Genomic DNA, 25,542 nt, shown 5'->3' with positions numbered 1-25,542 from the left:
GTGACGACATCTGCCCCAACGGGATCCAGATTCCGTTGCAGACACCAACCCATCCATCGAGACCAGGCCGACCGGTAGCGCTTGACAGTACCCTTGGCCCATGCCCTGGAAAGGAGCTTTGCAGCATGGCGCGAAAGCCCAGGGACTTGCCATCGAGCCCTGTAATCCGCCACGCCATCAAGGGCAACAAGCCGTTCACTATCAGGGGATGAGGATTGCCCGATGGATTGAGCAGGAGATGAGGGAGCCGGGTAGACTGAGAAGCACAGGAAAGTTACATCAGAACTGGAAACCAGGCTTGCGCTCTCCATACTGGGGTAATCACCACCAGATCCACCCCCTGTCGACGGACCTGCGTCATCAGCCGCGTGATCATGGCGAAGGGGGAAAATGCATAACCCTGCTCTATCGACCAATCCCGAAGGAAGGCATTGGTGGCTGCTGCCCGTGGATCCGACCTCCAGTCAAAGTACCTGGGGATCTGAAAGTCCAGTCGAGAGGCAAAGAGGTCGACCGAGAAAGGGCCCCACCGCTTCTGCAAGGTCAGGAATACCGGCCGGAACAGCTTCCACAGGCTGGAGTCTCGAAGCTGCCGAGACTGCCAATCGGCCACCTGATTGGCCACTCCTTGTAGGTGCTCTGCAATCACCGACACTTGGTGGGACAGGCAGTATTCTCAAAAGTCCTTGGCCAGGCCTGCCAGGGCTTTGGAACGTGTCCCTCCCAGATGATTGATGTAGCGCACTGCCGCTACATTGTCCAACTTGAGGAGGACACACGAGTGAGTTCTGTCCTTCGTCTAACACCGGACCGCGAAAGAGCCCGCCATGAGCTCTAAACAGTTGATGTAGAGCAGGCGCGCAACACCCATTGGACTCACAGGGCTTCAGCCCCCCCCGTCGTGTGTGGCAGCCCGGGATGAGACAGCTTCCCGGGCAAAAAAGCAGCCGCACCCGAGCACTTCACAGGTCTTTAAAAGACCATTTGCATGTTAATGAGGCCTCGCTGTTGTTTCACCCCTTCTAAGAGCCCCTGCAGCTCCACTCTGCCTATTGCTTAAAGTTCAGCCCCCCCCGAAATTTTTGCTCAGCCCCCCCCGAAATTTGGCTCTAGTTGCGCCTCTGATGTAGAGGGAACTTTCCTCGGCGGGCCAACCTCCTCCTGTGGTGAACTCGCTACAACGTGCTCCCCAACCGGAGCCGCTGGCGTCGGACTCGATCACCGAGTCGGGAAGGGAACCGAAAATGGCTTGACCGTTCCACGCTTCCATGTGGGAGAGCCACCACTGAAGCTCGTCCCTGACCTCGGACAGAGGGACCTTCTGAGCATAAGTCAATCCCCTGTGTAGATGGAACGCTTTGAGTCGTTGAAGAACCCGAAAGTGCAAAGGGCTCAAGAAGATGGCCTGAATCGAGGCTGACAAAAGGACGACCACCCTGGCGATACTGCGGAGGGACGTTAGTTGTTTCCGAAGCAATTGCCGAATCTCGTGGCGGATCTTCGCCATCTTCCTGGAAGGCAGGCCGAGAGTCACTTCCACTGAATTGATCACGAAACCTAGGAAAGTGATCGAGCGAGTGGGATGGAGGCAAGAATTCGCGTGGTTTATGACAAACCCCAGGGATTGAAGAAGACGAACCGCCGAGCGGAGCTGAAGCAAGGGGGTCTGAGGGCACTGATGCATGAAGAGCATGTCGTCCAGATCGACAATCATCCTCATGCCCTGTGCTCTTAAAGCCTCCACCACTGGATGCAAAACCTTGGTGAAACACCAAGGGGCCAAAGACAGGCCAAAGGGAAGCGAGGTGAACTCGAAAGTTTGGCCACCCCATTGGAACTGCAGAAACCGACGGTGGGGCGGGAAGATAGGGACCGTCAGGTAGGCGTCCTTGAGGTCCAAATGGACCATCCAGTCGTTGGGACGCAACAGATCTCGAGGGAGGTGAATCCCCTCCATCTTGAAGTGCCGGTAGACAAGCCATTCGTTGAACTCTCGAAGGTTTATCACCGGACGTTGTCCACCATCCTGTTTCCGAACCAGAAAAAATGTTGCTTACAAAGGCCCCAGGCCGGGGATTGGAGTGGCAAATTGCCCCTTTGCTTAGGAGTTCCTGGACCTCGTGGTGTATCAGACAACCTGATCGGAGTAGGAGGAAAGGTCTGAATTGGGGAACCAAAAAACTCTATGTGAAACCCCTGCACGGTCTGAAGTACCCAAGCGTCGGATGTTAGGGAACGGCAATTGTCCAGAAAAAGGGCCAACCTGCCCCACACGCAATGACATGAGACAGTTATGGAACTCACTGTGATTGGCTGGGGCACCACCGCCTTTCCGTCCATTGCGCCGGCCTCGGTGACGGGAACGGCCTTTGGTGGGGTAGAAGCCACCAAAAAGTGAGGAGTCCTGGTATTGTCCCCTCTGGCTCTGCTGACCTCTGCCGGAGGCTGACTGTGAGAACTGGCCAGCCAAGCACCCCCTGCCACGACCGGCCCCTCCAAAAACCCGCGCATTGAAAATGCGCTTCACCGTGGACTGCGCCTTGTCCAGAGAATTAAACGTGGACACGAACTTGCTAAGTTCCTTGACAAATGGGTCCCCGAAAAGACCGCCCTGCGCCACCTGACCCGCTTCGGATGTTGCCAGCTCACCCAACTTCGGGTCTAGTTTGATCAGGAGTGACCTACGTCTCTCAGTAGAGATGGCGCAGTTCGCATTCCCCAGGAAAATAATGGCTCGTTGGGCCCAACTGGACAGGGTCTCAGGGGAAATGAGGGCTCCTGAAGCTTTGGTGTCTTCAGCCGTATCAAAAATTTTAACTAGTGGACCTGTGATGTCTTGTAACTTGTCCTGACAGGCATGCCAGGACCTGTCAATGCCCTTCTTCGGGTCCTTGATATACTTAGCAAGAAAGGTGCCCATTTTTGCATCTATCTCTGGGGTGACCACCACCTTCCCTTCTAGGGATGGGCGCGGGCATTCCGACTTAAGCCGTAAGCGGACGTCTTGATCAAGGGGTTTCCGAAGATGACCTGCCACGTATTTGGCTACCTTATCGCAGGGGACCCACTGCGAAGAGCGGGGATGCAAAAGGTCCTCCGGGTCTAGGAAGTCTGATTGGGGCCACTCCGGGAAGCTGTGGTCTGTGAGCATTCCACAGAACCTGAGGGAGATGGGCGTCATGATCTACCCTGGTCAGAATCGCCATCTGAAGCGCCTTGGGAGTCCTCTGAAGGAGGCGGGGATGGCACCGGCTCCGGGGCTTCTGCCGGCGGAGGATCAGAGGGGGAAGGATCTGCTGGCAAGGAGGGGGTCTGGGCGTTCAAAAAGGCCTGCCGCAGTCTCTCGAATGCGTCGGGATCAACACCATCAGAGTGGGGACGTTTACGCGGTTTCGCAGACGGGAGGGTGGAACTCGGCTTTGGAGATAGGGGATCCGAAGGTCCCGGAGCATCTTCCCTCGCGGGGAGGTGTTCAAGGCGTTTCGCCAGGTCATCCAACCTCTTCTCCAAAGGACCCATCGCCTCTGAGACCGCCTTGGTTATGGAGGAATCAACCGCGTCACAGAATTCGTCAGACAGCAGGAAATACTGCGATTCCTCCTCTTCCTCGTAATAATCATCAAACTCCTCCATGCTGCTCCGGAGAAGCTGAAGATCCGAGGTAAGTCAGGTAAGTAAACCGAATAGACAGGTGGCCACCCACCAGGTAAGAAGGCTAATAGAAAGGGACAGAGCCAAGGTCAACACAGGGAGTGGCAAGGCCCCCCAATCAGGTAGGAACACCACAGGGAACCAGCCAATCTAAGGCTCCTGCGCTAGGCCCCAACCAGCAGCACACAAAACCGTCCTGAATATAAATGCGGGCCAAAAAACAATGCCTGAGAAACGTAAAGTGCTGCACAGCACTACTGTGCGATAATCCTACCCCTGCGGGGTGTTCAGTCCCAGGCAGATACCCGCCAAGCGTGAGGCAGCACGCACGCGGGCGGAGGCGCTTGGCGATGGCCGTTAACTAACGCGACCTCCGCTCGCCTCCTGCTGCGAAAGATAAAATGAACGCCTGAGGGAAAACAGGGAGGCGCGCCCTCTAGCAGTTGGCGGACCGCACGCTCCTCTCGGTGTGAGGTTATCGTTGCACGGCCATGAAGGAGCGGGAAAAACGTTTCCCGCAGACGCAGTCAAGGAGCAGAGGCTCCCGTGTATCTACCCGTCGAGAACGGAAGCGGGGCAAGAGGAAATAGCATGAATACACGTGTGGAAGCTCCCAATAACAATTAACACATTTCACCAAACAGCAGAAAATACAATCAAGGCAAATGAAAAACTGTGCACTATGAGCCCTGTAGAACAGAGCGAAGGCTCCTAACGCAATAAACAGTACAAAGTGCCCCCGAACCACCAGCCCCAACGTGACTGAAGGAAGGACACTTATCTGAGGGAGGCTGCGAGCAGCGAAGAAAGAGGATGTCCATCACAGGGCATGGGCAGTTATGTTCCCAGGAGGCGCCTGATTGGACAATGGACTGTTAAATAACATGGTTGTTTTTCCATAGGCTTCATGGGAAATGAAGTCCTATTGTTGTGAACTGTTGTTTTCAAATGCTGCTACTGAATACATAGAAGAAAGAAAAGCCTAATCCTCGCCTCCGGGTCCTGAAATAGAATTGCTGTCAGTAATGCAGGTTTAGCTCACAGTATTCATTTAGATTACTTGCCTTAATAGTAAAAGCTTTGAATAACAAGTCAAATACAAGTTTGAACAAGATATGCATTTGTTTCACTATCTTAGTGGTAGATAGTCCTCTTTCACAGGTACATACTGTTGTACTGTTAACTGGCAGCTAAGGGTTTTTTGATTCGTTGGGATTCTGCCCACTTGTCCAGTGCAAAAAATAAACCTGAAAGCCCGTTTTCACTAACCCCAAACATCATGCCCTGCGTATCGGGCAGTAGGAATCCCACATCTCTATAGTATATTAGTTTACTTCCTTCTACGTCAGAGATGGTTAATTAGTGAGTATACAAGTTTAATAATTGTAAACTTGTTGAGAGTTTTTCTTCTTTTTCGTAGAAATTTGAAATGTCTTTCATTTTTTGTTAGTGACTTTTTTCTAATAGTGCATTAATTTTGATATATTTGTGCCTGACAAAATCTTCAATGAGTCGTAGTTAAAACGCTTTACAAATACTGCATTGATGAATGTGTTCATTATATCTCTTCTGATCATAGAATAATGTATTGTTAGCACTACTTAGTATTTTAATGCAAGGCACAGGAAATTAGTACTTGTTAGGTGGAGAAAGTTAGAGACACTGTCCTATCCTGTATGACTGTCCTATATATTTACCTCATGTGTAGTCAGTTTCTTAAAATGTCTGTGGTTATAAATGTCTATGACCTCTAGTTGAAACAACACACACATTAGTACTGATACTTCCACGGACTCAACATCGCCTCTTACGCCGGCGACACCCATTTGATCCTCTCCCTCATCAACAAACCCACAACCGCCAGAAGCAACTTCCACAGTGAAATGAATGGCGTTGCTACCTGGATAGAAGACGGATGCCTCAAGCTCATTTCGGACAAGACTGAAGTACTCATCCTGGCATCCACCCCTTCAGCTTGGGACGACTCCTGGTGGCCAGCTGCTCTGGGACCTCTACCCACCCCTACGGACCATGCGCGTAACTTCAGCATCATACTGGACTCATTGCTCACCATGAACCACAAAATCAACGCAGTTTCCTCAGCCTGCTTCTACACTCTCTGCCTGCTTCGGAAGACATTCAGATGGATTCCCAAAGAATTCAGAAAGATGGTCACCCACGCACTCATCACCAGCAGACTCGACTACGGCAATGCACTCTGACGGCGTCACCGACAAACAGCTCAAGAAACAGAACGTCCAAAATGCCGCAGCCAGACTGGTATTCGACATCCCCTGCTGCCACCACATCACGCAACACCTCCGACAACTCCACTGACTCCCAGTCAGCAAGAAAATCACTTTCAAGCTCCTCACGCCTACAAAGCTCTACATGTCGTAGGACCAGCATACCTCAACCACCACCTCATTTTCCATGTACCCGCCAGACAACTCGGATCCTTCCAACTTCCACTTGCCTCCACTCCCAGGATATGCTGTTTCCATAAAATGATACATATTTTTTTTAAGAATTGCCAACAGTTTTTTATGAAAGATAGTATATACTCTTTATAGTTTAGAACCTGTTAGAATGCATACATTGTAATTGTTGATGCCCTTTTCTTTGAAGAAATTACAGATTACTAATAAAAGAATGGTAAATAAGGAGGATGCTTTGATGGGCGTCAGCAATGATTTTCCTCTGTCCTGCACACTGTTAACATATTTTCTATTTTACTTTTTTTTCTGCTGAACTGATGAAATAACATGTATAAAGATGTCAGTGGTCCCTTTTTGTGACTATAGTTCATGTTTATTGAGAGAAAAGCATTTCTAATGCATATCGTGCACATCTGCCTAGACTTGTTTGAAGATATCTTGGAGTACTGACTAGATCTGTATTTAGCACAGAAACAGGCTAATGCTTCCTGCATATGGACACAGTCTATTTTCGGGGCAGTTTTTAGAACATTGTTTTGCGAAAATTTGTAAAACGTTTATGGGAAGAATACTGTTGTAAGGATGACAAAAAAACACGGTCTTATGGACATCCTTGCCTGATTTCATGTTCAACGTTGAAGTGCATCTGGTGAGACTCAATTTAAAAGGACTTTGTTTGTTTACTTACAGGCTTCTGAATCACTCAACCTCTGTAAGCACAAGAGACCGATCCAAGCCAAATAAAGCATCAGAGAAAAGGTATTTCTATTGCTTGTACCTCCGCTCATTTCCTTTGTTAGGTCATTCACCTCCAAGGGGTTATTCCATTAACAACCACGGTTTGGATTGTTTTCAGTAGATACCTGGGACTGTTTGGTGAATGTAGATGTAGCAACCCAAAAAGATGATGTACAGAATGCTGAACATTGTCAGACAATCAACCCCAGTCACTGATCTGGGTTTAATCCATAATTTCTTTGCTCACCATGCCACCCCAGTTTGGACACAGCCATATACAAATCAGTCTGGACCCCGTTCCTCATGGGAACAGTCCAGCCTGAACTGCCAGGCCAGAAACAAGCATTCTGGGACTGGTTTTGGGGTATCCCCTCATCAGCCAGGCTAGCTTGAAACCTGTGGCACAGTGAGTACGCGGCCCTAGTCTGGGCATACCCTTCCCACTTAGGGCAACTGTAGCAACACTTGCTGTAACACTGCAATGCAGAAAGGTGATCCAGTGAGTTCTTTAGGCCACCCAACAAGTAGCAGGCAGCAGGGAAACAACTTAAGTAGGCCTGAGTAGTCTTTTGAGCAGCACAACAGTCCTCCTGGCAGAGGGTCGGTTCCAGTCTTACAAGTGCTCTGAAAACACGGGCCCCTGTACTTGCACTCAAAAGTGTCTTTGGTCAAGGGAGGAGATTAAAGGAAAGCTTAGAACTGCACAACACTCCCTTTCAACCGCAGCCCAGGCTCCAGACATCAGTAGTAGGTAAATCAACCCTTTGTGTGAGGGCAGTTCACAGTCTATACAAATGTAAAGTGTGAACGCCCTTCTCTCTCCCAGCCCAGGAAGACCATCAGTATGCAGATGTGACCCTGTCGCACCCAACCCTTCCTGTATGATGGCTGATTGGAAAGTATGCACAAAGTATAGCTGTCACCCAAGCCCAGATGTGGTTTGGAGTCAGGCTGCAAAGCACAAAGTTTCATAAGCACAGAGAAATTCCCACTTTCCCAAAGGGGCATTTCTAAAATAGTATTGTAAAATCCAACCTCACCAGTAAGCCGGATTTATCACTACCATTCTAAACCTACCAAACATGGCAACGCTACTCCTTTCTAATCAGGAATTACCACTTAAAAATATATAAGGGAACCCCCAGTGCTAGCCTATGAGAGGAGCAGGCCTCACGGGAGTGAGTAACAAAGTAGACTGTTTGTCACTACCAGGACATGCCACACAATAAAGACATGATTAATCGCTATTAATGGTAACCTGCCATGGGCTTTTAACGACACCCTGCTTGGGACCCTCATCTGGGGCACTGGTCACCGGCGTATTGCCCTGGGAAAACTGCAATTGCTCCTTGACCAAGGTGGGCTAGCGGCCCCCTCATTCGAAGCGTACTTCCTTGCCGCCCAATTACAATGGGTATCACGTTGGACGGCGGGCCGGGCACAGGGGGAGCTGATCACTGAGACGGTGCGCATTCAAAGTCCCACCATCCACCGCATGTTGCTGCCAAGCGCAGCACCGCTGCCATCTGGGCCCCTCCAGGTAATGACCGCGCGCGCCTGTCTAGCGCGTGTCCATCGTCTTAGTCGGGATGCTCCCCTGTACTCCCCGCTGCTGCCGTTGGTGGGCCTCCCCAGGGGTCGGGCGCATTACACGGAGCAAATGCTGCAAACATGGACGGACCGCGCCGTGACGGAGGTGGGGATGTTATTTTTTTAAGGGAACCTGCGGACATTCGCAGCATTGGTCGACGACTTCGAACTTCCCGAGGGGCAATTCCTACGGCACAGGCAGCTTCTCACGGACTGCCGCAAGCAGTGGCGCGCGATCGATGCGGAACCCCCCACACACCCGGTCATCCATGCGATCCTACAGATGGGGCCAAGACGTCATCTAGTCACTTGGATCTACAAAGCTATGCGGAGCTTGCGGCAACCCACGCTTGCACCCCTGAGAGAGCGCTGGGAAACTGACTTCCGCAGACCTTTACATGATAGAGAATGGACCAGGGCCCTGGAGCATACCAAAAAAGTGTCCCGCAATTACCGTTTTAAGAATATCCAACTGCACATCCTGCACAGGGCGTACCTCACTCCCGAAAAACTACAGAAATACTTCCCTGACAGTTCGTTTGCTTGCCCCAGATGCCCGGAACCCGCTGCCTCGTTTATACACATGTTTTGGGACTGCCCGACACTGCATAATTACTGGCACGCGATCCATAACGCTCTCCGCACGGTCACGGGGTTACAAGACCTATACACATGGGAGGCAAGCGCCCTGGGTATACACAGGCGGCACAAACACAAGAAGGTGGAAAGGGGTTACGCCTCCCTAGTGCTTCTCCTAGCCAAACGGTGCATCACCATGCACTGGAAGACACCGGAGGGGCCCCCCCTAGCGGCATGGATAGGCGCAGTCAAAAAATGGGGTAAAGCGGAGGAAACACTACTCAGAACGGAGGAAGCCCAAGGGATACGCAAACACCCGATCTCCCTGCCATGGGCCATGTTAATGCATTCCTTCTCGCAAGAGACAACAGCAGTGGCGGGCCCACGAATGATTGATCCCCCAGCCACGATCGATCCCCCAGCCGCGAGCCAGGAACCCACCCAGGGAGACACACGAGAAGACCGGGCACTCGGCGGGTCGCAGTCGTAGACAACATCTGTCCCGCTACCATGCTTCCACGTAGGCGGTAACTGGCGCCCCTGCATCCCCCCCTCATCCGACTATCCTCCCCCCCTCCCCGCACCTGCGTAACCTCCGATATCATCCCACGCGACGGTCCAGCTCTCAGGCACAAGACTACTGTTGCTCATTATCCGCGACATAGTGCAAACCCCCCCCACCCCCCCAGTTTATATATCCCCAGTTGGTTGAAGGTTAGCTCATGGCTGCAACCCCATAGCTTGATGATACACCTCGCAGGGGAATAGACACACTACATGGCCCTTATGCGGCGCAGTGACCACTATGCGCACTGGTAGGGCATGCCCAGACGCAGACCCCGGACACCTGTCTGCAGCTTAAAAAGAGTAGTGACACGCACCCCCACGGGTCCACGAGACCAGAGGCCCGCCTGGGGTGCGGCTGTGCGTTCGTGCCCTGTATACTTGTACACCAATAGTAATTCCAAATGTGCCTCTGTATGTAATGTCTATGCAAATGCCAATAAAAAAGAATTAAAAAAAAAAAAAAACCTGCCATGGGCTTTTAACATGAAAAGTGCATTTTAAAAATGACACGCAGACATTTGGTGCTGAAAACACACTTTAATTGTTTACTGCCTGTCCTCAGCCAGAGTTTTTGCTATTTACTTTTAATAAATAATGCTCTTCTGGTGATGCTGAAACATGCACAAATATATTTGATAGTTTAACTTCAATGTGACTGGTTTAGATTTTGTCTTAACTGTAGAAATTAGCTTTATTTAACTTACAATATTAAAACTTATGCTGAATTAACATGCAGTTTATATTAAATTAATACGACATTTAATAGCACAGAACGCAATGCCAGCTTGCTAAAATAATAGTTGACAATTTGCTTTCAGACATGCTTGAAAAGCTGCCCTCAGCTTAGCTTTCAAGATAACATGGGATGGAATTTGCCTTTCATTTGTGAAATAAAGACGCCTCACATATTTTACAGCATGTATCTTGTAACTTTCTAAATGTTATCTGCTCACACAGAGCACCATTCACAATTGACTACTTGCTGTGAAAATACACATATAAAACAAAATGCATCTTTTATCCATTTATATTTATAATGAATTCATTTCCTGCTTAATAATCTTATCTGAAAGAAACATGTTAGTTAGATTCCTCACCTTAGAATATCCCCAGGCGTCAGGCTGGATCCGGAAAGATTTTTGTAGCAATACCCATCGCGCGTCGCTAGGCGTCGTCTTCGGCTCCCCGTCCGTCGTCGGCGTTGTGCTCCTTCACGTCGTCTGAGTACTTAGACGCCGCCCTTGCGCGCTGACGTCAGTTCTTCTTTTTTCCGCGCCAGTAAGCGCCGATCCGGGAAGAGCTTACCCCTAGTCATTTTTTGACTAACTTTTTTGACTTCTTTTGGTCTATCGACTCGACTCTGGTGCCGGTAGGAAGCCTGGTTTCAAAGCCTGTGACGCCTGTCATCGCCTGATGTCGGTGACGGATCACCATCGCCGGTGCCTTTATTGCCTGGGGGCCGACCATGACGCGGAGTCGTGCCTCGATTGCCAGGCCTCGACGTCGAAAGCTAGGCGGGAGCGGTCCCGTAAGCTTCTCGAGCTTCGGCACTCGGCTCCGTGCCGCTCTCGGTCCCGGTCCAGGAGGAGGTCCATGTGAGAAGTTGGCCTGATGTATGATGTCACTAGTTCTAGTGTACACCTTATATCAGTCCAAATACCCTTATGGTGATTGGTTGTAAAGTCAACCTTATAGACCAGCTATCCTAGTGGTAGCATGGACAAGAGCAGTCTTAGGCTAAACTCTGAATGGCATGTGAAGCCAGCTGTGATACCATATATAATCCCTTGAATACCAAATGAAAGGACACCACAACAGATATATATATAAAATAAAGTGTATTTATTCTAGTCAAACCCTCAGCACTCTTTATGAGATTAGAGGTAAGTACAACACAGTCTTATTTAAGCATACATTAAGTCACACAGGTAAGTAATACAGTTAGGCCCTAGGGGCCACGCAAACCATATACTAAGTAAGTGGTATAAGGACCACTGTCACGGAAATAGGATAGGCCTAGGCCTAGGGAATCGCTGGGGCTACACTATACTACCAAAGGTTAGGAAGTGGGAGGCCCACGGGATTCAGGTGCAGAGTGGACACACTCACGCGTAATGCGTATAGTCGATAGAAATAGTACAGTTTAGAAATAAACAGTTTAAGGACACTTCTAAAGCAGCTAGAGAGTCGAGACTCGGAAACTAGACCCTAGGATAGTCACTACCCTTGTGAGCACCGAAGTACCCAAGTTACCTAGTCCACAGGCTGCGGGTGCATAGGTGTGAACTTGCGTCGGGTTTCGTCGTGGACTTCTATGGATGCCTGAAGGAAAGTTGCTGACAGGCAGTCAGTGAAGAGTGTCCGGTGGATCCCAAGGCTGGGATCAAGAAGAGAGGAGACCTGCAAGCAGAAGGGACAGAGTCAAGGTCACTAGCCAGTGACCACGTGGAACCAGGAAGGAACCAGGCGATGTCGTGAAGATTGCAGGTGAACGTGAAGCTTGTCGCGGCAGCCACGAGGACCAGGGAACGTCGAGGACGACCAGGACCAGGAGGCGAGCTGTCCCACGAAGGCTCTTGCTGTCGGCGGCGTCGAAGTTGGACTAGGACTCACCAAGCCTTGGCAAGCGGAACCCACGAAGAACGGAGGACTTGCTTCTGGTGCAGACCAGGAAGGTCTGGGGTGCTTCTCTTTTTCAAAGAAGCAGGAGCCAGTCTGGAGGAGCCAAACCAGCGGTGAAGATTACAGGATGCGTCGTCACAAAGGCTACTAGCCAGCGGGCAAGCAACCGGACAGACGCGGCAAGCAGGAAAATGCAGAAGGGCCCCACGCAGGACTCGTGGAGTGTGGGGGGGCTGATCTTCGGTGCAGATGGTGCTTGGGGTTGGGGCTTCTCAATCCCCGGTGCCCAACTTCGAGGGTGCCTCAGAAGCTGCGCTTGAAGATACCAGCCACTTTTCCCAGGTAGCCGGTCCCACGTCTCTCGTCGCCTCCACGGATCTCAGCTCTGCTGTGGATGTGGATCAGGGTCGTAGAAGTCTGGAAGTCAAGGCTCTGGTCGGGCTCTGCAGTCGGTCCCTCGTAGAACTTTTAGCAAAGCAAAGGGTAGTCTCTTGATGGTGCCTGTTTGCACAGGGTAGCCACTCCTTGGCCACAAGGGAGATTCTTCAGTCTTCTTCTTTCGTCGAAGGTCCAGAGTTTCTGTTCAAGTTGCAGGTTCAGGATAATCTAAAGTCCTGGGGCCCAACTCCCACTCTTATACTAATCTGGGGGGCTGGGATACCTGCTAGGTCACGCCTTATGGGTGGGACCTGGGAGGGGGTGGTTACACCCACTTCCCTTTGTCCAGTTTCGCGCCAGAGCTGGGGCTGGAGTGCCCCAGCGCCGGTTTGAACTGGACTATGCAAGGAACACCTTGTGTGCCCCAGGCATGTCTCATTCCTTTCAGCCCACCCTGCCCCAATACACTAAAGGCTGTCTGGGGAGGTGCTAGCACCTCCCCAAGCAGGAAACCTATTGTCCAGGCCTCCCTGGCTGGGATCACTCCCAGCAGCAGGAGGTCAGACTTGTGTCGTGGCAGCAGCATCCATTTTGTGATGCTGAGGCTTTGGTCAGAGGCTAACAGTAAAGTATGATTTTAACATGTCTTTCCCTCTAGAAGGGGGGAATAATATTCTCATCCCCAGAAATGGGATGGGGGTATTATTCCAAAGTGTTAGACACCTTACACGACATGTTTTGATAAAGCCAAACCATAGTTACCATAACCATTTAAGATTATAAGGCACTTTAAGAGTATATGGTAGGCTATATCATAGAACAGCTATAAGGACATGGTTCCGAAAGCTGCAGACAGGCTCAGCTCATGCTAGAGCACCATCTCACATGTTACCAAGCACTCTGCCTCCAGGATTGTTAAGGCCTGCCATAGGAGTGGCTGATAGGTACACATGTGTCTATATGTAAGTTAGGTATAGGAATACTACACCTAAGCAAGGGGTGATTACACGACCTTGCCCCAGCTGAGTGATCAGCCAGTTGTGTCAAAATGGAAGGCCAGGCCAGGGGTGGCATAATACATGCTGCAGCCCCTGGTAGGCCTAGGGTACACCTATGCCCTGGGTACCTAGGGTACACTGTACAGGGGCCAATAAGGTGAAACTATCCAAATGGTATCAATTTAGAGAGAGAACAGCAGGGCTGTGGGTCTGATTAGCAGGCCCACAGCCACATCTAAGTCGAAAACCAGTAAAGCAAAAGCAAAAAGTGGGGGTGAACATAGAAAGCAGACCCTACTCTCCTACAGTCCAAGGACCGATCGCGGAGCCACAGCCATTGTCATCGCTCGTCGGGGTCTTCGGGTAAGTCGAAGCAGTCCAAGAGGCGTCATCGCTCTTCGGACTCCCCTCGCCGGTCGCGCGACTCGGCTGAGGGTCAGGGTGGTTCCACCCCCGCGGCTCCGTTGGAGCCGCAGGAGCTGCATCCGTCCCCATACCCGCCGGTCCCTGGGACTGATGCGACTCCGGCAGAGGTCAGTGCCTTCCTCTCGGCCATGAGGAGCCTGGCTCCGCCGTCGACGCCTGTAGGCGCGCCTTCAGGCCCCGCAGGTTCGACTGGGCGACCTCGCGTGCCGGCGGCTCCTGCCCCGACGCCGTCGACGGCTCTGGCCCCGACGCCGTCCCCGAACGACGTTGTTCCCCAGTTTAGCCCCAGTCCGGGCCCGACGCCGGCGCGGCGCCGCCCGACGCCGCTACTGGCGCCGATTGGTGAACGCTTCATCTACTGCCCGGCTCCGATCATTCCTCCTGTTTATCGGGAATCGGATTACGAGGGCGACTGGGAGGGGTCTGAAGACCCTATGGCCGCTCAGGCCCAACTTTCTCAGGACTGGGCAGAGGAATTGGGGGATGCCAGCGGTCTGGATACCTCCCCGGACGCTGGTTTCATCTCTCCTCCGACTGTGGCCTCGGAGGAGGGTGCAGCCTTTTCAGTGGTGCTGCGCAAGGCGGCCGAAGCCCTAGGGCTAGAGTTGCCTGCTGTGGCCGTGAGAAGTAACGTCCTCACAGAGGTCCTTCAACCGACAGCAAGCTCCACTGAGCCTCTGCTGCAGTTTTGAGGCCCTCATAGACGTTCTGCATGGCACTTGGTCCAAGCCCTCCACAGTCCCTCCTGTGGACCGGAACGTTGCCCGGCACCACCTTCCTGCTCCGGGCGACCCCAGTTTCCTCTCCCAACACCCCACCCCCGAGAGTCTGGTTATCCAGGCCTCAACCTCCCAATCCTCCTTCCCGTCCGCTCCTCCGGATCAGGAATCCAAGAGGTTGGAACAGTTGGGCAGGAAACTGTTCTCGTCCCTGAGTATGGGGCTGCGGTCTTTAAATACCGCTTGCCTTTTGGACCGTGCTGCCCTTGTGCCCGGTGGAGGCCCGGTCACGACTCACTCAAGCACTTGCTGAGGGTCGAGATGCAGCACGGCATGCCATACGGTGTGGACTTGACACCACGGACTCGCTGGTTCGGGCGATTTCCACCACGGTGGCGCTTCGGCGTCACGCCTGGCTGAGGTCCACGTCATTTTCGGGGGATGTCCAGAGTTCCCTCATGGACATGCCCTTTTATGGCACTCGCCTTTTTGGTGAGAAGGCGGACAGTGCGCTGGCTCAGTTCAATGACTCCCGGGCCACGGTCAAGTCCTTGGGACGTTCGGCCGCGCGGCCGCAAACTTCCGCCTTTCGTGGCCAAGGAAGGGGCGCCTCCTCACGTCCGCCCAGCCACCGGCCGCAGCACCAACCTGCACGCGGTCGTGGACGTGGATTCCGCCGAGGCGGTACTGGAGGTCAACGTGCCGGTCAGTCCACATCCACCCCGGCAGCATCCGCCTCAAAGCCCTCCTAGTCCGAGCTTTCAGACCCATTCAACGCCAGTGGGCGGCAGAGTTCGCCATCACCTGCTCCACTGGTGCTCCATCACGTCGGACAGGTGGGTGCTGCAAATCGTCCGAAGGGGCTACTCCCTCCCCTTCGAGACGACCCCTCCAGCCATGCCGCTGCAGAACCACCGTATGTCGGGGGATCATTTGCATCTTCTACGGGAGGAAGTTTCGGCCCTCTTGGCCAAAGAGGCCATCGAGCGCGTTCCTGGTCCAGAAGTAGGTCGTGGTTGTTATTCCCACTACTTTCTGGTTCCCAAGAAGGGCAAAGGGGGCCTACGCCCGATCTTGGACCTCAGGAGCGTGAACTCCTTCCTCCGGAAGGACCGTTTCAAGATGCTCACTTTAGCTCAGGTTCTGGCTGCCCTAGACCCTGGAGACTGGATGGTAGCGTTGGACTTGCAGGACGCTTATTTCCACATCCCCGTCCTGCCGGCCCACCGGCGTTACCTGCGGTTCACGGTGGGTCAGGAGCACTTTCAGTTCACCGTGCTCCCCTTCGGCCTCACCAGTGCCCCTCGGGTGTTCACGAAAGTGATGGCGGTGGTCGCAGCTCATCTGCGCCGATCAGGGGTTCCAGTCTTCCCCTATCTCGACGACTGGCTGTTGAAGGCGGGCTCGCCCCAGCAGGTCGTCTCCCACCTCCAGACTACGGCCGACCTCTTGCACTCGCTGGGGTTCTCCATCAATGTGCCGAAGTCGCACCTGAGTCCCTCCCAGAAGCTCCTTTTCATAGGGGCGGTTCTCGATTCGGCGCAGTTCCGGGTCTATCCGCCGGAACAGCGGGTCCGGGACATTCAGGCCCTGATTTCCATCTTCCGGCCTCTGTCCTGGGTTTCGGTCAGGTTGGTGCTGCGGCTTCTGGGGCTGATGGCCTCCTGCATCCTGTTGGTACCTCACGCCAGGTGGCGGATGCGGGCTCTGCAGTGGGACCTGAAGTTTCAGTGGGCCCAGCATCGAGGCAACCTGTCCGACCATGTCTTGATCTCGGAGGGCACTGCGAACCAGCTGCAGTGGTGGCTCACAAATCGCGATTGGGTCAGCGGCAGATCCCTCTCCCTACCCCAACCGGAGCATGTCGTAGTGACGGATGCGTCCCTCCTGGGATGGGGGGCCATATGGGAGAGGCGGAGATCAGAAGACTCTGGTCTCTGGCGGAGACTCGGCTCCATATCAACCTCTTGGAGCTGAGGGCGATCCGACTTGCACTAAAAGCCTTCCTTCCCTCTGTCCGGGGAAGTGTCGTGCAGGTGTTCACGGACAACACCACCGCCATGTGGTATTGCAACAAACAGGGCGGGGTGGGGTCGTGGACCCTTTGTCAAGAGGCTCTGCGCTTCTGGACATGGCTGGAACATCAGGGCATCACCCTGGTGGTTCAACATCTGGCGGGCTCTCTGAACGCCAGAGCAGACGATCTCAGCCGCCGGTGCATGATGGATCACGAATGGCGTCTGAACTCGGACGTGGCGCAAGGTCTCTTTCTGCAGTGGCGAGAGCCTTGGTTAGATCTATTCGCCACCGAAGAGAACGCGCAATGTTAGCAGTTCTGCGCGTTGGAATTTCCAAGGCGGCACTCGTCGCGAGTGGAGTTGCGGTCTGTTGTACGCCTTTCCGCCTATACCACTTCTGCCCAGAGTGCTGAAGAAGATCAGGCGCGACCGGGCCCAAGTCATCTTGGTGGCTCCGGATTGGGCACGAAGGTACTGGTATCTCAAGCTACTCAGTATGTCCATCGATCCCCCGATACGACTGCCTCTTCAGGAGGACCTTCTGTCGCAGCAACTGGGGACGGTCCTCCACCCGAACCTGTCCAGCCTCCACCTCCATGCGTGGAGATTGAGCGGCGACAGTTGATGCCATTTGACTTGCCTCCTGAAGTCTGTGATGTCATTCTGGCAGCCAGGCGTCCCTCCACAAAGACGGTATACGCCTGCCGGTTGAACAAATTTGTGGCATGGTGCACAGCAAAGGCTGTGGATCCCCTTTCTGAGGTTCTCCTCTTTCTTCTTTCTTTGGCCTAGCAGGGCTCTGCTCTGGGCACCTTGAAGGGTTATCTTGCTGCAATCTCTGCTTTCTTACGGCTTCCTGATCAGCCTTCTCTTTTCAAGTCCCCTGTTGTTTCACGTTTTCTCAAGGGCATTACTCATATGTTCCCTCCTGTTCCATTCGTAATGCCTCAGTGGGACTTGAACCTTGTTCTCACTTTTCTGATGTGTGCTCCCTTTGAGCCCCTTCACAACTGTCCCATTCGTCTTCTGACTCTGAAAACTGCCTTCCTGGTCGCTATCACCTCCGCTAGGCGGGTGAGTGAGCTCCAGGCTCTGTCAGCTAAGCCTTCCTTCATTTCAGTTCATCCGGATAAGGTTGTCCTCCGGACACGTCCTTCTTTTCTTCCTAAAGTCGTGACTCCCTTTCACATCAGGCAATCTGTCACGCAGCCCACCTTCTTTCCGCCTCCGCATCCTTCAAAAGATGAAGAGAGGCTCCACCGTCTGGACCCAAAACGTGCGCTGTCCTTTTATTTGGACCGCACAAAACAGTTCCGGGTGGACGACCAACTTTTTGTTGGATATGTAGGTGCTAAGAAGGGTAAAGCTGTGCACAAGCGGACCATCTCGCGATGGGTCGTGTTGTGTATTAAACTCTGCTATTCCTTGGCGAAAAAGGTCCCTCCTGTTGGGCTGAGAGCCCATTCCACCCGGGCCACAGCGGCGACGTGGGCTTCACTGCACACGTTCGCCAAGCACTATTGCCTTGCCAGCCAAGTCCGGAGAGATGGCCGCTTTGGCCGTTCTGTTCTCCAGGACTTTCTGGTGTGATCTTGGTTCGCAGACCCACCTCCGGGGTTGTTATTGCTGGGGTATCTATTCTAAGGTGAGGAATCTAACTAACGTGTTTCTTTCAGATGAACAAGTTGCTTACCTTCGGTAACGATGTATCAGTAAGAAACATTAGTTAGATTCCTCACCGACCCACCCAACCTCCCCGTTCTGCAAACCGACATCTAGGGTTAAGGTTCTCCCTTCAGGGCCCTAGATTTTTTGGCACCAGTGTCGGTCTCTTGCATGGCTCAGCGTCCCTGGCGCGGAAAGCTATGTACAAGAACTGACGTCAGTGCGCGAGGGCGGCGTCTAAGTACTCCGACGTCATTCCGGCGCTTGACGCCGACGACGGACGCGGAGCCGAAGACGACGCCTAGTGACGTGCAAGGGGTATTGCTACAAAAATCTTTCCGGATCCAGCCTGACGCCTGGGGATATTCTAAGGTGAGGAATCTAACTAACTAATGTTTCTTACAGATACATCGTTACCGAAGGTAAGTAACTTGTTCTTCTTGCAGCTGTGGAAATGTTTTGCACAAGATTATTTATTTAGTTAAAATACAGTTTTACCAGGCAGGTCGCTCCCTCTACCACCGCGCAGACCCCCCTGTGTGCCGCTGCTGCTGCTCCGTGTTGTCTGCTGTCTCCCTGCAGACTGGTCTGTTTGACTGCGTGTCATCTTCTTCCCTGTTGACTGTGTTTTTCGGTTTTTTGCCTACTGTTGACTGTGTTTTCGTTTTTGCCTACTCTCCCACTTGCCCCTTGTTTTCATTTTTGTGCCCGCTGTGCCTGTCTCTCCACCCCCTGCCCCCTCTTGCCTTCTGTGCCACTTTTTCCCGCCGCTCGCGTCCCACGTGGCCCCGCCCCCTCGCTTCCCATTGGCCGCCCCGCTCCCGCCTCCCAGCTGCTCCTCCCTCCCTCTCCCCCTCATATGGAGGCCGCGCAGCGGCCGCTCAGCGGCCGCGCCGCTGGCGCGCCAAAGGCAAGCCCTTCTGCGCCCGTCCGCGCCTGGACCGCGCCCAGCGCCAGGACCCCTGGCCCTCGACGATGCCATCCCAACCGACCTGAGTTACGACGACGACGCCAACCTCCATGCACTCAACACTGGCCGGACCCCTGCCTGCCACCGAGCCACCCCAAAACGCACCCACGGACCCTTCACCTGCCAAGCCTGCAAATTCACCTGCCTCGGGACCTGCACCACACCCGCCAGACCAGGCACCAACAACAGCCACCTCAAGTGTATCCTGCTCAACACCCGCTCCGTCCACAAGCACGCCGTCGAACTCTGGAACCTCCTCGACACAACAGCGCCGGACGTCACCTTCCTCACAGAAACCTGGATGAACGCCTCCTCAGCCCCCGACATCGCCATCCCGGATGGCTACAAGATCACCCGGAGGGACCGCATCAACCAAACCGGAGGAGGCATCGCCATGATCTACAGAAACACCATCCGCATCACGACCAACGCCGACGACACCCTCACCGCCGCCGAGCACCTTCACTTCCAGATACACACCGACCCCAAAACCACCCTCAGAGGTACTCTCATCTACAGACCCCCGGGATCACGCACACAATTCAGCGAAGCTATTGCAGACTTCATCAGCCCGCTTGCCCTCACCTCCTCAGACTACATCCTCCTAGGGGAACTCAACTTCCACCTGGAAAACAACAATGACAACAACACCACCACCCTGCTAGACAACCTCGCCAACCTCGGACTCAAGCAACTAGTGAACACCCCCACCCACTACGCCGGCCACACGCTTGACCCCGTCTTCTCCTCCAGCAACCACATCTCCTTCAGCCACTCCACCAGCCAACACTGGACAGATCACAGCTGTGTCCACTTCAACTTCAGGAAAACCACGACCCACCACCACCCGCAACAGGCTCCCCGAAGATGCTGGAGCAAGATGACCACGGACCAGCTCACCACTTCCCTGAGCCAAAATCCTCCCGCCAACACTACGGACTCCAACGAAGCAGCCCGTAACCTCACACAGTGGCTCACCAACTGCACCGATGCCCTTGCACCACTGAAGAATCCTCCCAGCGGACCCAGCAGCAAGACAACCTTGTGGTTCCCCAACAACCTCAAAGACTCCAAGAAATCCTGCCGTACCCTCGAGAAAGCCTGGCGCCACGACCAGTCAACAGAAAACATGACAGCGCTCAAGAACGCCATCCGCAAACACCACCAGCTGATCCGCACCACCAAAAGGACAGCATTCAGAGAACGACTAGACAACAACACCCACAACAGCAAGGAACTCTTCAGCATCGTTAAAGTGCTCTCCAACCCCAGCGCCAGCAACAACATCGTGCCCTCGCCAGACCTCTGCGACGCACTCGCCTCGTTCTTCCACCGCAAGATCGCCAACATACACAACAGCTTCGGCGCCCAGACCACGCACCCAACCACCGAACCAACGCCCCCCACCACCACCCTCTGTGCCTGGACCCCTGTCAGCACTGAAGACACCACCCACGTGATGAACACCATCCACTCCGGCTCCCCACCCGACCCCTGTCCACACCACATCTTTAACAAAGCCGACTCCATCATCGCACCCCAACTCCGGAACATCATTAACAACTCCTTCGCATCTGCCACCTTTACGGAGAGCTGGAAGCATGCGGAGATCAGCGTCCTCCTAAAGAAATCGACCGCGGACCCCACGGACCTCAAGAACTTCCGCCCCATCTCGCTCCTCCCTTTCCCCGCTAAAGTTATCGAGAAGACCGTCAACAAGCAGCTTTAACCGCCTTCCTCGAGACAAACGGCTCCCTCGACCCATCACAGTCCGGTTTCCAAGCAAACCACAGCACCGAGACCGCCCTCATCGCAGCCACCGACGACATCATGTCCCTGCTCGACAACTGGGAAACTCCTGCCCTCATCCTCCTCGACCTATCGGCCGCATTCGACACAGTCTGCCACCGCACCCTAACAAACCGCCTCCACCACGCCGGGATCCAAGGAATGGCCCTGGAATGGATCACCTCCTTCCTCTCTGACAGAACTCCGAGAGTCCGCCTACCTCCCTTCCGCTCAGCGGCCACCAAGATCATCTGCGGCGTACCCCAAGGCTCCTCGCTCACCCCACCCTCTTCAACGTCTACATGAGCCCCCTCGCAGCCATCGCACGCCAACACAACCTAAACATAATTTCCTATGCTGACGACACCCAGCTGATCCTCTCCCTCACCAACGACCCCACCACCGCCGGGGCCAGCCTCCAGGAAGGAATGAAAGATGTCGCGGAATGGATGAAGCTCAGCCGTCTGAAATTGAACTCTGACAAGACGGAAGTCCTCATCCTCGGATCATCCCCCTCCGCCTGGGACAACTCCTGGTGGCCCCCTGCTCTGGGCACCACCCCCAAGCCCACGGACCATGCACGCAACCTGGGTTTCATCCTGGACTCCTCCCTCACGATGACCAAGCAAGTCAACGCCGTCTCGTCATCGTGTTTCAACACCCTGCGCATGCTCCGAAAGATCTTCCGGTGGAACCCCACCGAAACCAGAAAGACGGTCACCCAGGCCCTCGTCACCAGCCGACTGGACTACGGGAACACCCTCTACGCTGGAACCACCGCCAAACTACAGAAAAGACTCCAGAGCATACAGGACGCTTCTGCACGACTCATCCTGGACATCCCCCGACACAGCCACATCTCTGCCCACCTGAGAGACCTGCACTGGCTCCCCGTCAGCAAAAGGATCACGTTCAGGCTCCTCACCCACGCTCACAAGGCTCTCCACGACATGGGCCCCATATACCTCAACAGCCGTCTCACGTTCTACACACCCACCCGACAGCTCCGATCCACCAGCCTCGCCCTCGCCACCGTCCCACGGATTCGCAGAACCACCACCGGAGGAAGATCCTTCTCCTGCCTGGCTGCCAAGACGTGGAACTCCCTCCTCACCCACCTCCGACAGACCCAGGACCATCTCTCCTTCAGGAAGCAACTCAAGACCTGGCTCTTAGAGCAGTAGCAGAACCCCCCCCCCCCAGCGCCTTGAGACCCTTGCGGGTGAGTAGCGCGCTCTATAAATGTTTGATTGATTGATGGAGTTTGCTTTATTGGAAGGTTAGGGAGGTGAAGTAATTTTGAATAAAGACTCGAGCTAAGGAAATGTGCCATGTGGTCAAGATTTGTTGTTGCAACAGAGAAAATAGCCAGCTTGGATGATGGATGATGTGTAGGAATTGAGGAGAAATGTTCCTTTTAAAGAATGCTGAATTTTCATTGGATGGTTTTGCAACATGAATTACTGTCCTTACAGGCATGTACCTAGTTTAGGAGCTTAGATCAGATGGGTTCTTAGAGCAGATGGAGCAGCAGATGAGGGCAGAGGAGATTCAGTTGAGGCAAAATTCAGAGCAGACCAGAGAGAGAGACAGGCTTAGTCCTTTTGACATCTATAATTAAACCCAAGCATTATGCTTACCTAACTAATTGGCTTTTCCGAAAGCTTATTTGTTCCATGCTTTATTTCTCTTTATGTGAAAGCCTGCAATTATTAGATTCATGCTAATCTCACTTTTGCCTTTACTTTTGAACTCTTCGTGGGTTCTTACTGACACTTGCGCCCCATTTTTAAAAAAAGGGGTTTTCCTTAATGCACCACGTTGAATGCATTATTTTATTATGATCTGCACTAACCATATTTTTCTATTAGCAATTCTGTAACCTGATTGATAATTGACTACTGAATAAAGATTCAGAATTCCTAAACTTTAATTAGAAAAGAAAACCCTTCAAACTACTCACAACTCTCATTATTGACGGAAATTTGGAATTGCATTTAAAATTGCTGGTGGTGATGAAGGAACTCTTTTGACCAAAATACGATGACAAAGATCCATCACCTGAGAAAGTAGAAACTGGTGCAGTAACTGATCCTGATGGTGATTTAAAGGTTGTGCCACATTTATAAATTTGCCCCATAAATTCTGCGCTTACAGGCACATGTCCTACCTTTTACTTACACAGCACCCTGCTCATAGGGCTACCTAGGGCCTACCTTAGGAGTAACCTGTGTGTAATGAAAGGGAAGTTTAAGGCTTAGCATGTAGTCTTAAATGCCAAGTCAATGTGGCAGTAAACTGCACACACAGGCCCTGCAGTAGCAGGCCTTTGACAGATTGGAAATCCTACATCTTTGGGTGGCCAAGCAGTGCTGCAGGCCAACTAGTAGCATTTAATATACAGGCCCATGGTATATGGGCTGCCACTTTACATGGGACTTGGAAGTAAATTAAATATGCCAAACACAAGTAAACCAATGTTTAAAGGAGAGAGCTAACCAGTGCATTTTAGCACTAGTTAGCAGTGGTAAAGTGCTAAGAGTCCTAAAACCAACAAAAAGGTCAGACAAATTGGCAGAGGAAGGCAAAAAGTTTGGGAATAACTCTGCACAAATGGGCAGGTGCAACACGCTTGTCAAGGAAGACTTCAGGACTCAAGTTGTGCGGCACCTGTCACCGTGCCATATCGGTGACGGACCCACATGTGGTTTGCCTCTGGTGTCTGGAGCACGACCACAACTCAGAGTTGTGCTTCAACTGCCAGGCCATGGCGCCAAAGGCTTTGAGAGAGCAATCCCTAGAGGTGCTTGGAGCCTGGCAGGTCAGACCACATCGCTCAACTCCTCCGAGGTCACGGTCCCTATAGAGAGGAAGGTCCAGGAGGCCCAAATCCTCTTTGTCCCATTCAAAATCATCCGGACATTCAGGTAAGAGGTATAAGAAGCACAAGAAGTCTCCCCGTCCGTCAGCCGACGTGATGGAGTAGCCTCAGCGTTCAAGGCCTCATTCTTCTTCAGAACCTGCTCTTGGGTCAGCTCTGCGCCATTTTCTGGGAGCCAGAGCGACCCCTGCTCAGTTAAGAGAATTTTAGGATACCATGTGCCCAATTCCTGGGCAGCCTGACCCCTCCAGCGTGCTTTTGTGTGCTGTGGGATTAAAGGGGGCCTCATTGGGTTTCGCGCTGGCAGCTGAGGCCCTAGTGCCGATGCTCCCCCGTGGAGCAGGACTTGGATCCGGGCCGGCATCGGTCGTGCCAATGTGACCTTCTTCAACCCCGCTCCCGACTCCGCGGCGCCCACTAGCAACGTTTGCCCCATTCTAATCCCTGATGAACCGAAGCTGGTATGGTATTGCTTAACGTTGATTCTGGTGCCGACAGAACCTACAGGTCCTAGGTCATTTTCCAAGCCTTATTCTGAAGGGCTGGGAGTGGTAGAAGATTGGGAGGGGCTTGCTGGACCCTTTAGAAAACTAGCCTGAAAACTAAATGAACTGCTATGAGTAATTGAGTCAGGCCAGTGAGCTGGATACTTCTGCAGATACTGGCTTGCTGTCTCCCCCTACCGTGGCTATGGAGGATGGAGCATCCTACACTTTGGTGGTGCAAAGGGTGGCTGAGGTCCTTGGCCTTCAGCTTCCTTGAGTGGCAATCAAGCCTAACATCTTGATGGAGGTGCTGCAGCCAGGAGTTTCCTCCTCAGAACCCTTTCTCCCATTTAATGAGACCCTCACAGACGTTCTACTGGAAACCTGGTCCAAACCCAGCCAAGGTGATCCTGTGAATAGGACAATTGCCTGCTGCCACCGTCCTGCTCCAGGTGACCCAAGTGTCCTCCCTACCTACCCTACCCTAGAGAGCTTGGTAGTCTAGATATCTACATAAGGCACATTCCCTTTTAGTCCACCTGCTAGGGAATCCAAGAGGCTGGACAATCGGGGCAAGAAAATGTTTTCTTCCGCCAGTCCCAGATTGTGGTCGGTGAACACTTCAGGCTTATTGGGCCGTTATTCCCCCACTCTGCGGGAAACGGTTGCGCAAGTGCTGCCACTTGTCCCGGGGGAGGCCCTGGCCATTCTTTTCTAAGCAGTATCAGATGGGAGAAGTGCGGCAAAGTTCACTATCCGATGTGGTCTCAACACAACCGACTCGCTGGTCAGGCGGATTTCACCAACGGTGGCTGTCAGCTTGGTTTTGAACATCTAGCTATTTGGGGGATGTCTAGTCCTCTCTAAAGGACATGCCATACGATGGCATCCATCTCTTACGAGACAAGGCAGACACATTGCTGGAGCGCTTTAAGGACTCACAGGCTACGGCCAAGTTCTTAGGCCTTTCAGTGGCCACATGTGCCCAGTCTGCCTTTTGCCCCTTTTGTGGCTACGGAAGTGGCCCTC

The 25,542-nt window shown here is 53.0% G+C and overlaps 1 protein-coding gene across 3 annotated transcripts in view; it reads left to right on the top strand.

The window, feature by feature from the left end:
* LRCH2 (leucine rich repeats and calponin homology domain containing 2) overlaps positions 1 to 25,542 on the top strand; it is a 1,103,616-nt gene that overhangs the window by 675,619 nt on the left and 402,455 nt on the right. For 2 of the 3 annotated variants that reach the window (XM_085607858.1, XM_085607857.1), the window contains one exon: positions 6,780 to 6,848. The exons of the other annotated variant lie outside the window; for it this stretch is intronic. In XM_085607858.1, the coding sequence (XP_085463984.1) occupies positions 6,780 to 6,848 (69 nt within the window). The remainder of the gene's footprint in view (positions 1 to 6,779; positions 6,849 to 25,542) is intronic. 3 annotated transcript variants of the gene reach the window in all.

Source organism: Triturus cristatus, chromosome 5_2 (assembly GCF_964204655.1).
Source record: "Triturus cristatus chromosome 5_2, aTriCri1.1, whole genome shotgun sequence".
Taxonomy (NCBI): domain Eukaryota; kingdom Metazoa; phylum Chordata; class Amphibia; order Caudata; family Salamandridae; genus Triturus; species Triturus cristatus.
Note: the sequence above shows the minus strand (reverse complement) of the source record. Positions and strands in the feature narration are given on the sequence as shown.